This window comes from Sebastes fasciatus, chromosome 10, assembly GCF_043250625.1.
Source record: "Sebastes fasciatus isolate fSebFas1 chromosome 10, fSebFas1.pri, whole genome shotgun sequence".
Classification (NCBI taxonomy): domain Eukaryota; kingdom Metazoa; phylum Chordata; class Actinopteri; order Perciformes; family Sebastidae; genus Sebastes; species Sebastes fasciatus.
The window spans coordinates 22,453,059-22,470,890 of record NC_133804.1 but is presented as its reverse complement, the minus strand read 5'-3'; the positions used below and the strand labels follow the sequence as shown (position 1 = coordinate 22,470,890).

At 40.2% G+C, this 17,832-nt stretch overlaps 2 protein-coding genes across 5 annotated transcripts in view; both read right to left on the bottom strand.

Annotated features, from left to right (window-relative positions):
• Positions 1-17,832, bottom strand: part of htr4 (5-hydroxytryptamine receptor 4) — a 165,915-nt gene that overhangs the window by 62,546 nt on the left and 85,537 nt on the right. For all 4 annotated transcript variants that reach the window (XM_074649021.1, XM_074649023.1, XM_074649024.1 and 1 more), the window contains exons 3-4: positions 16,255-16,368; positions 7,202-7,402 (exon numbers count right to left, since the gene is read on the bottom strand). In XM_074649021.1, the coding sequence (XP_074505122.1) occupies positions 7,202-7,402; positions 16,255-16,368 (315 nt within the window). The remainder of the gene's footprint in view (positions 1-7,201; positions 7,403-16,254; positions 16,369-17,832) is intronic.
• Positions 1-17,832, bottom strand: part of pde6a (phosphodiesterase 6A, cGMP-specific, rod, alpha) — a 221,754-nt gene that overhangs the window by 159,245 nt on the left and 44,677 nt on the right. The window lies entirely within an intron of this gene.

Sequence of the window (17,832 nt, the reverse complement as noted above, 5' to 3'; positions counted from 1 at the left end):
ATTTCTCATTCGGCTTCAACTATTTCATTTCACTTTGGCCAAGAAAGGGTGAGCGGACTCTGTGCTGTTTTAAAGCTGCATCCTGCTTGAGATTAAAACATTTTCCAACACTGCCACAGGGAGCTGATCAGTCTAATGATGAAGTTGTTTCACTAATACACAGGGATTCTTTGCCTTGCTCATGGGCATCTTGACAGTACTAAGTAAATACTAAGTAAAGGAGGGAGAGGATTCTTTCTTCAATATCTGCCTTTCCCTCAAGGTAAAGCACTGAAGGAGTCTTGAAGGTTGAGGGAAGTTTCTTTTTCACTTTCTGTTGTGTATAAAGCTTCTCCAACCTCAAAGCTGCTAATATCCGCAGACACTCTGCTGACACAAAAATTGAAAACACTTTGAGGGACCATACAGTATCGAGCCCAAAAAACGTTCCTAAATGAATCTTTTCATGTTGGTGTTTCAGGGGAAATGCATTTACAGATTCACAGTAGTGGAGCTCTGGAAGGGTCCTTGAGGAACACTTTCATAAAGGTTTCATGTGAGTGTTGACGGAAGGCTACACACTTGAGCACTTTCTAAAAGAGCAATACTTCCCAATTCTTTTATCCCTTGCTCTGCTCTTTTCAATCTTTCTCATGTTGCAATTTAATTTTCAGCAACCAATATTTTTTCTTCTCTTGTCCCTTTTGTCTCTCGTGTCCTTGTGGTGCCCATGATCAAGACAGTTATTACTCTGGTAGGGCAGCTCATAAGCTGAGTCATCTGCTGCTGCTGATCTCTGCAGCTAATGTTGTAATGTTTCTTCTGCTGGAAGGCTTTTGCAACTGTTTTTTTGTGAATGGGAGACTATGTAGTGTTTATTGCATGCACTGCCAGAGAAGAAGAATTTTGTTTCGATTAAAATAAACTAAACTACTACGTACTTTTGCAACAGCTTGTACTCTTTCAAGGAGTGTTTAAGGAGCTAAGAGACAGCTTCTGAAACAAAAGGGTTTGCACCCCAGGCTAAGTGAGCTCACACAATCTCTCCTTTTCTCTCTGTCTTTTTTTAAATGAGTCGGGAAGCCGACAGCAGAGCCTAACTTTACTTATAACGCTATCAAACAAAGATAATTGCTTTCTCGTCCTAAATGTTCCTAAATCGATACTAAAGTACTTCTTTGTTTTATGAATGAAGCGGTCATCCCTGCAAACTCCACCCCTGGAAGTTCCTGTACTTTCAGAAAGTACTACCCCCCAACTAGGGTCTTTTTGTGGGGCAAAAAGTCCCTGTAAAATGTCCCCAGAACTTAATTTAGACCCTGGTCCCTGCTGTTGAAAGACAATGAGTTCCTCAAAAGGTTCTTAATTTCGGGGGAAGGTTCCTGCGGTGGAAACAGGGCTTAAAATTGACAGGGACTTCTTGGTGGAAACCAAGTGGGGCTAAGTTATCCCTGGGTCAACTCTAAGCCCAGGGCAATCCTTAGCCTAAAAAAATGCCGTGTAAAAAGCCTATTAGATGGATATCGCTGGCTCCAAATCTCAAATAGCCAGGGGAAACCAAGGCCTGTTTCCCTCCCTGTTTGGTCAAGGTGCTCTCACCTGAGGCACTTAACCCCTTTTGTTCCTATGAAGCAACTCAGTGGCTCTAATTAGCACATTTTGCCCTGACTTGGACCTCTGGGGCAAAACTGCCTCTCAGGCCTCGTTCACTATTGGCAGACTTAACACTCCATAAAGAGATTTACAGCCTGGGATACTTTACAATTTTGCTGACTATTTCAAATGCATGCTACACACTTCTAGACTTTTGGACATATTCTTCCTACAGGAACCCATTGCTTCATTTCCATTCCATTAATGTCTGTGCAGTATGCAAATCAATTAGCAGTGTCTTGGAACTTGCTAGAGTTGCAGAAGTCATGCAAGGGCGACATTTCCCATCGGGGACGGGGTACGACATGTCCTTGTCACGTTCCAGTTTCACTTTTAACAGTGTTCATCGTGTCCCGTTGCCCCATTCCAGATAAGAGAAGCTTTGATTTGAAAGAAATGATAATATGCTCATGACGGTCACATTTAATTGCTACCGTGGGCTTACAGCAGCAAACTGTAGGAGCAGGAGCGAGAGATGTGTGTGCTAAGGTGACATAGAGGGTGGCCTACCCCTCTGGTTGGTGTATATTGTTGGACAGAGAAATGAGCAAACTACTACATAGAGTTGAGAAAAGGCTATTTCACTAGTATAGTTCTTTACGGGCGAGAGAGTCAATGTCCAGTAGCGAGTTCAGAGAGTTCAGAGTTCAGCTCTAGTTAAATAAGGTTGAAAAATGTTTTTGCAACGAAAACAAACTCTTTCTTTCTTTGTGCTCTGATTCCATAATTCACTGTTTGTGTGTCACCTTGATTGCATTTATCTCACCTCGCCAGATGAACTCCTAAACACAGAAAAAAGTTATGGTTCCAAGTTAATGAAGGAGGATTACCAACAAATCCGGTGTTAAATCTGCCAGGACTTGTTTTAATCTTTAGTGCCTTTGTTTCTGTTGTTCTGCAGAATGTGAGTGTCTGTATGTGTTTGTTTAAAATATGCACAGAACACACATATGCACACACTGGGGAGAAATAGTTAATCTGGGCTTTTCTTTCTTATGGGACTCCAGACTCTCTCTTGCATTTTGCTGCAGCTGGCTGAGTGGCAGTTTCATTAATTCTTGGTCTCATCCTGCAGTTTTACATGAAGACAGACTTTCATGCTCAGTCTATCAGTCTGTCTCTCGTTTTTAATACTTCCGCAAACATGGTGAGATTCTCAAATGGCCTGTAATTACTGCTTGACTCAATAAATAAAACACTGAGTCGATTATACAGATGTTGTTGGTCTGCTGTTCTCATACACCGTTCGTAGCTATACCTACGAAAAGTAGGTAGTAGGGGCCTATATTTCTGGGGTTCCGGTGTAGCCAATGGATATCCGAACCAAGACATCCTTTTCTCTGCGCTGCTCATTGTTTACAGTCCGATTAGCAACTTGAGATACGGGACTGGAGTTGGAGTTGAGAGACAACGTCTTTGACCGGATTCTTTCACAAGTGGTCAGTTTATACTGAATTTTAAACCAAGAAAAAACTAAATCATAGTCGGACGATAGCTGGTGGGTTCCCAGTTTGCATTTCAGCCAATGCTTTCCGCCTCTTTTTCTCTCAACATGGACTGTTTACCTGCATTCAAACAAAGCCTGCTCGAACGTAATTGGTCAACGCTGCTCAGACTACAAACGGAAACCAGAATACTTCTGATACCAAAATCTTGTCCTGTTGCCTCCAGATTCTACATGTGAATGTAGAACCACGATCTTTTCCTAAACCTAACCAAGTTGTTTCCTGTGAAAACGGAAGATTATTTTGATTTACATGTATGCATGCAATGAGCGGAAATTGACACGTTGCTGGACATTCGTAGGAGAACGCACGAAAAATGAGGTATTACTTTTCGTAAAATATCATATGAACTTCTGTATGAGGATATGTTGAGATTACTAATGCCAGTTACATTACAAACATAGTTATTTTACTTAACATACTTATTTAAACCCCAACCACTATCTTTTTCTAAACCTAACCAAGTAGTTTTGTTGCGTAAATAAACTTAAAACTAAGTAAACCTACGTCAGACGTTACGTTGAATTATTACATAACCAGACCACCATTTTAATGAGAACTTAGTACATATTCATATACTCACATCTATTGGAAAGCTCAAACTTTATCAAAAGCTATTGGTTTTATTTTCATTTTCTTTCTATCAAAGCACAAACACAATATTTTAATTTAGTTCACTTTCTTTATCAGCATCATTACCAGCTGCAGCAAGTTAAAAGAGTTATTGGCATTAGCGATATTGTTCTTGAGAGAAACATCAAATATCAATTAAAGTGGAGGAGGAAGATGCAGTCTACAGGAGATGTGATGTTATTCATCGGGGACGGGGGGAACTTGGGGGTAATGAAGGGTGATTGCCTCGCTATGAATCAGTAATGGAAGTTGTTTTGTTCCAGGATGCGGAGGCAGCTGGATGTATAAAAGAGTACAAAGCTCCTCCGGCAACATAATTTAATTAAGAAACAATTTCCTCCTTCACTGTTGCTGAGCTTTGCATCTTTGAATTGTCTAATTTGGAAAATGATCTTTTGTTTGTGTGAGTATATAAAAACACACGTATATACTTGTGAGATGGAGCAGATAATGGCCATGGCCATTAGACATCTATTCTGCATTCAGCCTACTATACATGCTTCATTGAGAGGTCGTAATGGTCCTCCCCGCATTAGTGTGTCCTCTGCACTCTTATTATGGATTCATCATTACAAAATGATAAAAGCAGTAAGAAACAGAAGATCACAGCACAATATTCTCTCAGCATCGAGCCGGTTTGGTGTCTGTATCTCCCAGTATTACACAAGTTTTACCTTAAAAAGTTCTTAATATTCAGTGTAGAAATCCCTAAAGGCCAAATATATATTTCATGATCTCTGACTTTCACTTTTGAACTTCTAATACATAAAGTTTCTTCAGCATCTTTCACTCCATTCATGTTTTAGGGCTTACAATATCGCAGCATGTTCAGACGTTTGTTTTTAATGCCGGGGTGGTGGATGGGTCAAACAATCACAGAACTTTAAAAGTGACAATTCACTTATTTTGATTTACATCCGTAAATTAACGTAAAAACGTAGTCCTTTTAAGCCAAACCATGATGATTTTTTACTAAAACTAACCAAATAGTAGTAGTACTACGATAATAACCATCGGGCCTGGATGTTATTTGATGTTGTAGGAGGTTGTAGTGGGCTCAGTTTGAAAGCTAGAGTAAAGATGTGACATCGTATGAAACTAGAAAACCTAAAGAATCCAGTGGTACCAACCTTGTCGTACTAGTTTAGCCAAGAAGGAGGCTTTAATCGATTGACGGCCCTAGTTTTTTGTTTTGTTTTGTTTCAATTTAACTACGTGTTTAAAACAGTTTAAAAATGCGAGCGTTATCTGGGAGAAAATACGTTTCCCTTGAAACGTAATTGAGAAAGCAGTTTAGTTGTGTGGGAACATAATTTTGTAGGAGACAGGCTTGGCATGTTTGTAAAGTCACTGAACACAAATCAGTTTGAGAAGTGAAAAAGCAGTGACTCTTCTTCACAGCGGTTTCAATTTGGTCATTGTCAGGTTGATGTGAAGTTTAATCCAGCTGTTTGTATGATAAGGCTCACCCTGTCTGGTGTGATTTTCTCACATCACAGGCTGACACCCTCAACCTCGACACACCACTGACTCCAACAAGTGAGCAAAAGAAAGATAATCACAAAAAGCTTTCCTACAAAGTCACAGTCTGTTAACTGACTAGCAGGCTCTACACATTCCCAGGAACCGCCGCATATCTGATTCCTGCAACATGCTTTTCAGCCAGGAATATATTCCAAAACCGATGCTAATAATGACTGATTAAAGTGGTTAGAGGTGATGGACAGAGCTGTCCCATAGTGCAGCATAGCCAGCGAGCTAACAACATAGTGAGAACCTGCAACGAGTCAGAAAGTAGATTTCTCAATAAGCCTGATTTACACTGATACATAAACAGCATGTCTATGTCCAGGGAGGCTGAATGAATAACTTTTATAGTTCTCTCTTGCATATATTATATTGTTATATTTATGTCTGTGCTGAAGTTTGTCAGGTGCTGTAAATGCAAATGTGTTTTTTTTCTCCACTGTGTTGACATGTGTTCCATCAGTCTGACTGCAGAGGCAATACAAAATTATTTATCCCGGTGTCGACATCCTCGCACAGTCCGTCCTGTCGCTTGAGTTAATATTAAACCCATCAAAGTGAAAGGCATTGCTTGAATCACAAACCATCACTCTGCTCCTACTACTCACCCTTATGAGAGATTCACTGACTTAATGTTTTAGCCCTGGAACAACTTCATGTGGCGGTAAGAAAGCTGAAGGTGCTATTTCATACATTGAGAGATGGATTGTGGCTGCTGATAGCACCATTACCGTATCATTTGCAACCACTATCTGCCTCGCCTCAAGGCCTGCTTCACAAAAGATATTAAGATATATATTACAGCGCAAACACGCCCATAAAGTTTTGCAGCTGAGTGCAATTTGCGCTTGTCTGATTGCAATTATCCATGTGGCAAAGTATACATATGCTTGAGGTTGGTTGTGAGGGGTGAGAGTCAGCATGAGCCAGGAGCTCGATTCGTATGACAGATGGGTCATATTGACCGGGCTCGTGTCGGACTCATTTAACTTCTCTACGCCCATATACGCCTCTATGCCGCAGAGCACTCATATGCAGGTGGGTGAAATAATACATCAATAATGAGGAAATTATTAATTGCATTCAGTTATTTGCAGCGATCCCACTGCAGCAGAAACCATTAGTGCATTAAGAGAAACGCTGTTCACATCTACGCACGTAACACAGCAGCGTAACTTTACTGGTTATTTAAAACCTTTTTTTCATGTATTTTAGTTACAAAAATGACATGTTTGGGAGCTTTATTCATTTATTTTTCATGACACAACTGTCACTGCTTCCCAAAATAAATGAGTTTGCGCAGACACCCCTTATAAATGCGCTTCAGTCACCACCAACTCTCTGAAGACGCTAATAATTTCACTGTAACTGCATGTGGCTATTAGCACTGATCTTTGTGAATTGGACTGTTTTTGCAATGAGGCTCATTTGTATAGAAGGGGGCTGATTTTGCACTAAATGTCTGCATAATACCTAATTTAAATATGTGCAAATAGCCCTGGAGCACTGAGACGCTATTTGCTTGGCAAACGGTTTCTTATTTGCACAGCTTTAGAAGCTGCAACGACGATTGGAAAAAGTTAAATTTGATACGTTTTGTTTAGTTTGTGGGCAACTTATCTACCTTCTGAAATCCTCTCCAAGTAAAACCCGAACTATTATGTTCTATTCTATTATTAAGACAACACCAGGGGGATGTAGGAAAATGCATCTATGGTTTTTGTGAATTGTGCGAGCTGACACTGTAAGCCTTGATGTACTGTAGATTCTGACCACTCTGGAAACCATTTTTGGACGCTAAGTATTGAAGTTCAGTAGGACTCTGTGTAGGTTTAATGTTATTTCATGCCAAATCAAACCCCCACGCACAATCGCACAAACATCACCAGACCAGAAAGTCTCACCTGTCCAGGGCGATGCAGCACAGGTGCAGTATGGACGCGGTGGTCAGCAGGACGTCCAGCGAGGTCCGGACCAGGCAGAAGGTCTCGCCGTAGATCCAGTGCTGGTGGACCAGCTCGATGGCACCGAACGGCATCACCAGCACCGACACCAGCAAGTCGGCGAACGCCAGAGACACGATGAAGTAGTTGGTCTTGATTTTCCTGATGGATGGGGAAATAAAGCATATTCACGCAGATGCATTTACATTGCAGTCAGTAGAGACCACATGGCGTGAAAATGACAAGCCAAAAGCAACAACGGCGTTCTTATTACACATCGTTTCATTCACTTTGCTTTCACCTTTAAGTGCGATTGGGCTGCGTGGTGACAAAGTCCATCCACAGACAGACAGAAATATAATAAACACCTGTCATAGTACTCAAAACCTCCTCTGTTGTAGTACCTGCTACAGTCAGTGTCTCCAGGACCGCATTTGACCATGATGACACACAAACAGACTCACAAGGTGAAAACAATACCAGCGTCGCTGTCGCGGCAGGTAATTACTTTGGCATTGCTGTTTCTCAGTGATGTTGAGTCACACATGTATTTGAAACTGAGAGAGAGATTGGCAATTATAGTGTAGAGCAGCAACAGCCAATAACAGGCGTATTATTTTTATTAAAAAGATAAATAAGTAACTGTTTAATTTTGGGGGTGCTGATGATCAAGAGATCCGTGAAAAGCAATTATATAAAAACAACAAACAGCTCTTGAGAGGTCCTTGTAATCATAAAAACAAAACACAAAGAGCAGCAGTTTCCATCACATGATTCGTGATGTATTGTAAAGAAAAAAGCCAAACAGACACGTTTCAATTAAAATCTCCTACATGAAAATAAACACAGCGTTGGTTTATGTAGGTACGTTTTTGTCATTTAAGAAATTGTAGAATACATATTGATTGAATCAAATTTGTTCAATGAATAATGGGCATAGATTGGCAAACAGTTTATTTGCATATTTTTTTTATGATAATGATAACAGCCAACATAAACTCAAGCCAGCAATTACTTACTTACTGCTTAGCAACTCTTGAAACTTAGCCACATCTGGGTAGCGCCCCAGAAAATAGCTCCATTTCCACTTACTAAGCTAAATATATTAAGTGTTAATGACTGGTTGAAAGTCTTGTTTGTTTGTTTGACCCATTCACCTCCCCTCCAGCCCACCCTGGATGAACTCTCAAGCTATTAATACAACGTCACCTGCTCCAACCGTCGAACAACGGCAGCAGCAACGAGTTAGTTGAAAGCCCGGTCCGTCACATACAGTTGCTAAAGGGTGCCTCTGTGCGTCGGTTTCAGATGCCAAGGGGCACTGGCCAAACGGCGGTATTTGACGAGTCGGGAGTGAAAACGGGTTGAGTTGTATGATCAGCCTGATCAATACACTCACGAGCCGGCACCGCCTTTTATGTTTACATTGGGCCCGCTCAGGGAAATCAAATGGCCGCCCACAGATTTATGTCTGCCGCCAGGTCTGACCTTATGAACTGAGACGCCGACTGTGAGCCAGATCCAAACAGAGGCAGACAGGTTTGTCTTTCAATACCAGCAAAGAGAAAAAAGTAAAATCAAATATTGGTTCCATCACTCACAAAACAATAGACTCCAAGAGAAGAGGACAATAATGACAAAACAGAGAGGGATGAGAAAACATCCATCTCCCTATTCCCTGGAGTGAGAGGATGAGGAGGAGGAAGAGGAAGACGGAAAGTGATGCAGAGTTGTGAAAGTGAAAAAGTTGAGAAAAGTCATCAAAGGCTCAACTTGAAAATGAGTTAAAAGCACAGAGAGACAGAAAGAGATTAAGGTAGATTCACTCTGCAAATAGGTTGAACATAATGATATAAAAGAGCCCGCAGCACTGAGTCCTCTTTGATTGTTGTAACTAACGGCCTGCTGAGTCTTTATCCCTTTCTCTGAGATAAAAGGTGGTTTTCTTTATCTAAGCAATACAGCTGTCACCGGGGAGGACCGTGATGTTACTACAAAGTATTGCTAAAATGGACCCTAAGACATATTTTACTTTCATTTACTACATTGTTTCTTTGTGACAGGGCTCTGGTTAATAGCCAGGTCAGAGTGGGATGGTGGTCAAAGAGTCCTGTAACTATGAAATGAGTCTTGTTGCAGTGAACTGATGATTTGTTCTCTTTGTATTGTTTATGTGCTCATTCATCAAGTATCCATTTGCCTTTTGAAAGTCTAAAAGTAATATTGTGCATATCTCTTTTGTCCACATGAGCCGCTCCTTTTTAAACTGGTTATTTCAGGTGAAGTAGATCATTTGCACTCAGCGTATGTGAACAGATCCAGCAGAGTGGTTAAGCAGCTTGAGATACAAAGTCACAGCTGCTGTATGAATGAGTATTATTACCGCTGCAACGGGACAATGAAGGCAGCGAGTAGCTACGACCCATATCAGGCTGATAAAGCTCATCTTCAAGACACACAAACACTCTTTCCTTCCTTTACAAACCCTCTCACACACAATCTGTGTCAATTACTACATTCTAAAGGCCTTTGTACGCCAAATAACGTGTTTTTCATCCGAAATTGTTGCACAATTTAAAATAAATATGACCTGACGTGGTGTCACATTTACACATCGGCTCTGAAACTTTCGTCCGTCATTACAGTTTTCGGAACAGGTTGGATTTTTGCATTTTTTCCGCATCTGTCAAAAAGGCAAAAAGAGGGTTGTTTGACCACACACAGCCACTGTCCATGCAAATGGCATCCAAAATGGCATCTGATAAACATTCATTTAGTCTCCCAGCACAACGCACTTTACAATAAAGAAATTAGAGAAAACAGAGAAGATAGATTGTGGCAGGTGATTGCAGAATAGCTAAACGATAGCTTCTTGCTAATGTCATTCATTCATCAGCCTTGTTTTGAACCAGCGCTATCCATTGCATCTAGGTAATTAATTCAGTTTTGTCTCGTATTGTGCATTTTTGCAATTAATAAAATAATAAAAAGCATCAGACTCCGTGTGCAAGGTTTCTGTACGTAACGTTTTTTTATCGGATGATGCAACGGATTAAAAAAACGCATACTAATAATACAGACTTGGTGTGCAAAGACCTTAATACTATAAGTAAACTCTGCCTGATCGATTCTTGGATTTTTGAGACAATACCAAACAATAAGCTACCAGCCTTAGAGCGTTGGGCCACACACCAAACGGCGGTATTTGACGAGTTGGGAGATTTATTTGGCTGCTAGTAGCTCTTTTATTTCTGTTATGCATTGCATTGTGGAACAACAGTCTACATCAATACCACCTTCAAGCAAAAATCCAGCAGTTTTACCATGCAGGCTGTACCTCATGTTGTTGTTCTTCCAACGTGAGGTCACTCACAACTCAAAACAAGGTGGGATCTGATATATGTATATTATTGAGCTGGGACTAACAGACTATCTGTCACCCACGCACATGCATAAATACTCTCTCTCTTGCTCACCCTCACTACCTTTGTATTTGTGTTTCTCCTGTGCCGCTTTGTGCCTGACGAACACCAGAACTGCCGACACAAAGTGACAGGATACCACTCAGCCAGCTGTTAAGTCACAGGCTTCACTAGGAGGCTGTATTTGTAACCTTTCTGATAAATCGATCAGATAAATGAATTATTGTCAGGTTACTCGATATAATTGTTCACAGGGTTTTAGTATAAAAACCTGTCAACTTGATGGACAACTCAGTCAGCTGACCAGTCCACTCATCAGTCAGTCAAGCTGTCAAATTCAAGTCAAATCAGTTTTATTGGAAAGAAAGAAATCCTGACAGAGAGCCAATAAAAAAGAGATTGTGTTCCTTATCTGGCTGGTAAAGCTTTGCATTCCCAGACGGACGACACCAGCCACCCAGTTAACCAGTGAAAGAGTCAGCTAGCCTGTTCGCCACGGGTCTGAGGTCTATAAATAGCTCCAGTAAGAGCGGATGGCTGTGAGGGTTTTCCATCTGCCTGTCACGAACCCAAACAGCCCCTTAAAACAGGCTGTTAGCGCTGGACCCAACCAGCTGTCTGCTCCGCCCGCCGCATGTGGGGCGCACGTAAATCATGTCAGACACATGTTCACATGCACGCATCGGAAACACACACAAACAATTGACTGAATGTATAAAAGCCAGCAGAAGCCCATATGAATACTGTATACAGTACGCACATATACTGTAGATGAATGAGGGTTATATACACACATATACTATGTACTGTACGCTCAAACACACACAGTGTTGGCTGTAATTCAGAACGGTTTAGAAACCATTAACATACCCAGGACAGGAGGCGTCGTGTTTAGTTAGGATGACATATCGTGTTTAGCTTAAAGTGCTAAGAATAAATAAACTTTATTAAAAGGGATTGTGTTGCTGGGAAGTTGGTGTAATTTACAGACACGCATGGTCACTATACTGGATAATATGGAAAGTAGAGGAGGAGCTACAGTAGGAGGGCGTTCAGAAAGAAAATAGCGAGACTAGTGGGTAAGGGAGACCTTGCCTTTGCAGTGGCAGCTCCACATCTTTGGAATAGCCTTCCGCTTTCCATCAAACGCTTACCCTCCATTGACACTTTAAAGACAACCCTCAAGACATACTTATTTTAAATGGTATTTGGTTGCTCTTAGTGGTTTAAATGCTTTAATGTTTTAGTATTTTTTAGGGCTGTCAATCGATTAAATATTTAATTGTGATTAATCACATGATTGTCCATAATATTTGTATCATTTATCATTTTTAAAATTACAAATATTGTCCAGAAACCCTCACAGGTACTGCATTTAGCATAACAAATATGCTCAAATCATAACATGGCAAACTGAAGCCCAACAGGCAACAACAGCTGTCAGTGTCCTGACTTGACTATGACTTGCCCCAAACTGCATGTGATTATCATAAAGTGGGCATGTCTGTAAAGGGGAGACTCGTGGGTACCCATAGAACACATTTTTATTCACATATCTTGAGGTCAGAGGTCAAGGGACCCCTTTGAAAATGGCCATGACAGTTTTTCCTCACCAAAATTCAGCGTAAGTTTGGAGCGTTATTTAATCTCCTTTGCGACAAGCTATTATGACATGGTTGGTGCCAATGGATTCATTAGGTTTTCTAGTTTCATATGATGCCAGTATCTTCACTGTAGCTATAAAACTGAGCCCGATGCAACCTAAAAATTGAAAGTTGCATTAATGCAATTAAAGAAATTAGTGTCAATAACGTATTATCACGTTAACTTTGACAGTCCTAGTATTTTATAAACTATTTTTCATAAATTGCTCTTACAAGTTTTATTCTGTTTTAGATTTGTGCACATATTATAATATTGCCTTGTATCTTTTCCATTGGAACCTATTGTTTTGTTGTTTTTGTTTTTGTTTTACTCGCTGTTCACTATAACTAACTTACCTAAAACTTAACTTGACACATTCGTTCATGCAACAGGAACGTAAATATTAGTAAGTATGGCATGTGTTTTTTTCTGTATGAAGTTCATTACTGTGATTACAGCTAAAATAATGATGCACTATAGTGATGCTGAATCAGAACCAGAAGTGTTTGGACTTAATTTTATGCAGCCCTGTGCATTCAGACCATTTCCATTTCTCACGGTTGGTTGGTCTAAAAGACTAAAAACATGTAAATGACCCGAGGGAAGTAAGAACAAAACAACTCCTCTGCCAATAAAAGGCATTAAGCTATTATTTTTGTTTTTGTAAAATAATGCCTGAGGCATTAAATACTTTTGCAACAACACTGTGATTACAGCAGCGTTTAATGGAAATGCTAAACTTTGTTAATGCTTTTAAAGCTACTTTGAGTAGATTTATGTTAATATGTATCCATGTAATTACTGCATTTATTAAAATACTCAGATTAGATTTTATTTAATCCCAGTGTCAGCGTCGTGTGGTTGAATCCAAAGGGGAAGAAGCCTGCATTATCTACAGAGTGCCTTTTATGATACGACTACTGGGGACGTTTTTCTACAAAAATGCACCAGTAAAAAGTAAAATCAACAGTACACGATGGAAAGAAAAGAAAATAATGCAAAAACAAAGTACCATAAATTAAAAATGTGTTGTTAGTTATCACAATAAAAAGTAATCAGACGATCCCAATGCTGTTTACCCACAATCCAAACAAAGATATCCTCCAGCAGCTATAGCATATACTGTATATGCATATGAGATACTGATAAGTCCTGGTTATAATAAGGTTAGAAATAAGGATTGAAGCTCGCATGATCACAGATTTATCACTGCGATTGCTTACAGAGCTGCCCAATGTCCAGTATAAACAGCACGCAGACTGTGTGGCAGCATGCGCCTGTGTGTGTGTGTATGTGTGTTCCTTGTTCACACACACATGACCTGACACATTGAGAGAAACAAGAGGTGGTTTGTAAGAGTGCTTGTGTGTGTTTGTGTGGTGGTTATTGATGAGTGGTTTAGCACCCTCTGAATCACCCTCTGCTGGTGTCAACTCTCTGTGAAGGACTCTGTGTGTGTGTGTGTGTGTGTGTGTGTGTGTGTGTGTGTGTGTGTGTGTGTGTGTGTGTGTGTGTGTGTGTGTGTGTGTGCGTGTGTGTGCGTGTGTGTGCGTGTGTGTGTGCGCGTGTGTGTGTGTGAAATGCCTCTAAATGTTTCTGGCAGCTTTCCCCTCCTGCAGGCTGCAACAGACTTTACTTACTGTCCAGTGTTTCCACCTGTTAATAAGATAATTATAGTGATCACGTCTGTCCGGGTCAAATTGATCACTTTAACCGGATGATTATTATCACCAAATTTGTGTTGTTGTGCATCTTTTCTTATGCAGATTACCATCTAATTGACATTTGTATATTTATTACATGAATACAAAGTAATGAAACCGGCCGTTTCGCTATTTACCTGTGAGACGTTGCCGTTTTTGGCCGGCTCTGCAGTGAGAGCGTGTGAATGAATGAACACTGTAAGCGGACTACTAAGCAAATTATTTAAACAGCATTTGTATAGGAATGATTCTGTCCCAAGCTTTTTGATCACTATAATAAGGTTTTAGCGAAGATGCATGTGTTTGGGAAGTAGTGAGCATACGACTGGATAAATGAGACCTGGATTATTCTGCACAAGCTGTGTGAGAGTTTGAAAACATATAGTTTTGCTGTAGTAAAACGCAAACCCCATTTACTTCAATTCATCAAGACTTTTCTCTATTTTTGGATTCTTGGTTCACCATGGAGGCATGTGAGGCAAGTTTTCTTGCCTTGAATACATAAGTAAATGCATACATTTAAAATAATATATCAAATAAATGCAAAAATAAATAAATACAAAATAAATGAATAAATAAAAAATAAATAAATGCAAAAATAAATATTTATAAAATAAATGACTGAATGAAAAATAAATGCAAAAATAAATAAAAGGGAAAATTAAACAGAACAGTAAATAAATAAGGGAATTAATAGAATGATAAATAAATAAAGAAGCAAATTAAATCAGAAATATCAATTTATGTCACATTTTATCAATTATTTAATGGCTACATTTATTTCTAATATTATGTTTGCTACATTTAATGAAATTTTTTTTATCTATTGAGTCATTTATTAATTTATTTTTTATTTTGGCAGGTTCCGTCCTCCAACTCCGACAGACGCTGTGAAATAACAGGCTGACTCTCTGCTGCCACTGAACAGTTTTGTTGATTTTTAATGATGTGTTCAGAGTTATGCTTTATTTTTGTCACGAACACAGTCACCCATGGGACACTACTGCCAAGCAAGTGTGAGTCTGTGTGTGTTTTTGTGTGTCCATGCACTATGTGTGTGTGTCTTTTTTTATATTTGCATGTGAGTTAATCTGTACTAGAAGTAAAGACAGTGGATGTCTCTCTCTCTCTTTGACTTTATGTGTATTTCCCAGTGGACAGAAAGACAATGAGGCGGGGAGAAACAAAGATGGCGTGTCATCTTTCTCTCCTCAGGGAGGTGAGACATCACAGCGGTGACTTTGTCACTCATCAGTGTTCTTACACACACACACACACACACACACACACACTCTCTCTGCATGTATACACAGAAATGAAACCTCACTTTAATTACTTTTATTCCCAAGTCTACACACAACTGACACACACCTGCTTTTTTCGGGTGCACTCATCCTCCTCCCAACCAACACACAGATGTCAACCTCCTGGGGACAAAGGTCACCCTGAGCTCTCACGGCAGGTGTCGCAAGATAGAAAGAGACAAAGAGAGAGAGAGAGAGAGTCCAACTGTCAGAGAGACAGTAAGAGAAAGAAAAAGGTGGAGAGGAGAAGAAGAACAATGAATCATTGGGGTGACAGCGGCTCCCACATGACCAGCCGTCTTCAGGATGACCTGCCGGCTCTGCCTGTGTCACGGGCATTGTTGCCGTTTCTCATCTAGCTTTACAGTGCACAGACAAATCACTCATTCATGCAGGGTCGACATTAACCATGGCCTGATGGCCCGTGGCCACAGACAGTTCCTCTGTGGCCACCAAACATCTGCTGTAGGTGGCCCCCGGTGATTAAGAAGTTTTACCAGGTCTACCTGTCTCAATGAGGTTACGGTGTCCGTGTCCTAACCATATAGCCTAGGCTATATACTGAATGAGATGTGAGTGAGCGACAAAATCAGTTTGATCGCATTATTTTCTATTAGAGTGTTCAGTTTTGGGGGAATCCACTTTCTAAAAATTCCTGTCTCAGAAGCAGTTGATGTATTATTTAACTGTGGCTCTCTCGCTCTACTTCTCTTACACTCTCTTTCTCTCTTACAAACATCCTTTCTATTTTTGGCTCACTTAACGACACAAGGACAAACACACACACACAGACACACACACACACACACACACATGCATTCATTCTCAAAATACAGAAGTCTTGAATAAGGTGATATTATCATAAATATGAAGAGTTGGTTAGTTAAGTTGAATTGTATGTACGCACTATAGGAAAGAAAGGAAAGCAAGCTGTGTCCCACCTGAGTTGTCTGTCCTTGCAGACGGCCACCATGACCAGCATGTTTCCCAGGATGCTCATCAGCATGACCAGAGACAGGAAGCAGATCAGAGCCATCCGCTTTGGCATGCTGTCGCTATGGAAACGCCAAAAAGACAAAAACAACAACACATCAGTTCAGATCTGCGGAGTGAAACCACAGTCAAGAGAAGTTAGTTTACCTGCACTACGACAAGATTTTTCATGTAAAAAATCAATCTTTCGTTAATCAACCTTTATCATGAAAAGGAGCTGCATCAGCGAAAAGTAATCTACTCCCACTAAACGCTTGACTCAACTTTTCTAAATGAAGTTATTAGGTATTAGGTGTTGGTACAGTCATTGACATCATTAAAAACTTTTAATGAGACTGACAAACCATCCAGGGAAAGCAGGATTTATATGTAGTAAAGTTTCTGCTGCTGATCAAGTCAGAAATCTGATGTAACACTACGCTATTAATCTATAATTGTGAATCTACTGTATGTGACGTGTTAAAAAGTATGTATTTGATATGCCCTGCCATGCTGAAGTAAGTGTTTCCATGTGGAGAATGGCGAGGTCAATACTGTACATGCTCTACAAAAATAATACACTAATTGAAGCAAAAATAATCAACAGTTACAGAATATAAAACTGACTTTTCATATTTCCAAATAGCCCAGAATAAAGTCCATAAACTACGTTTTGCCAGCAAACTTTTCCTGATTACTTTATTTTTTAAATTGTAAGGTCCTTAAATTGTGTCATCTCATCACTGCGTCAAGTGCTGAATAGCATTAAAAGGTCGACACTGAACAATCAATTTAACTGACGTCTCTGGCATTTCATCCGGAGTGATTTACAATGAGGCGGATCATTTTTCAAGGACTCTTTGACAGGAACACCTCTGAGTCCATTGTGAAGAAAACTGCAAAAAAGTTGTGGAAAAAAAGTCCAGATGGGTGCTAATTCACTACGCACCACAGGGGATCTTAATATATTTTATAGCATGAAACTGCACACGTTGCACTTTCGCTCATACATATAGTGTAACCTTGGCATGGCTTCAACAAAACGTCTCAAGGTACAGCAAAGTAGCCGTCATGAGTTATGAATCAAAGCCCTCGAAGTGAGTTGGGTGGTTTAAGAGCCCTCCGAAAATGACTTGTTTAATCTCAGACTTGTTTGACATTGGTAATGCATTACAGTAATCCTCCCGAGGCTCGTGGTCTCGTACTTGAAGGCTTTGACAGGGGAGGAAGGGAGGAAACACACCACCACCACTAACTTTACACAACTCCATTACACAAGCACAATTTCAATTTTCTTCTCCCGTGTCTTTGTCCTGCAAGTCTACAGAAAAGCACAAGTTTGAGGGGCAATTTATTTGTGGCTTTTATGTTCCGTCCGCGTTGTCTGTAATATGCTAATACACTACGCCTCACTGCTGGAGTCAGGAGCCGCATGCCGTTCCCTATCTGCCAAATTATTTTATTTTCACCATCTGATGTTCAAAGGCGAAGTGATAGTGTGTAAATGAGGCCTGTTCTTTGATCAGTGGTGCCAACACAGTAATCAG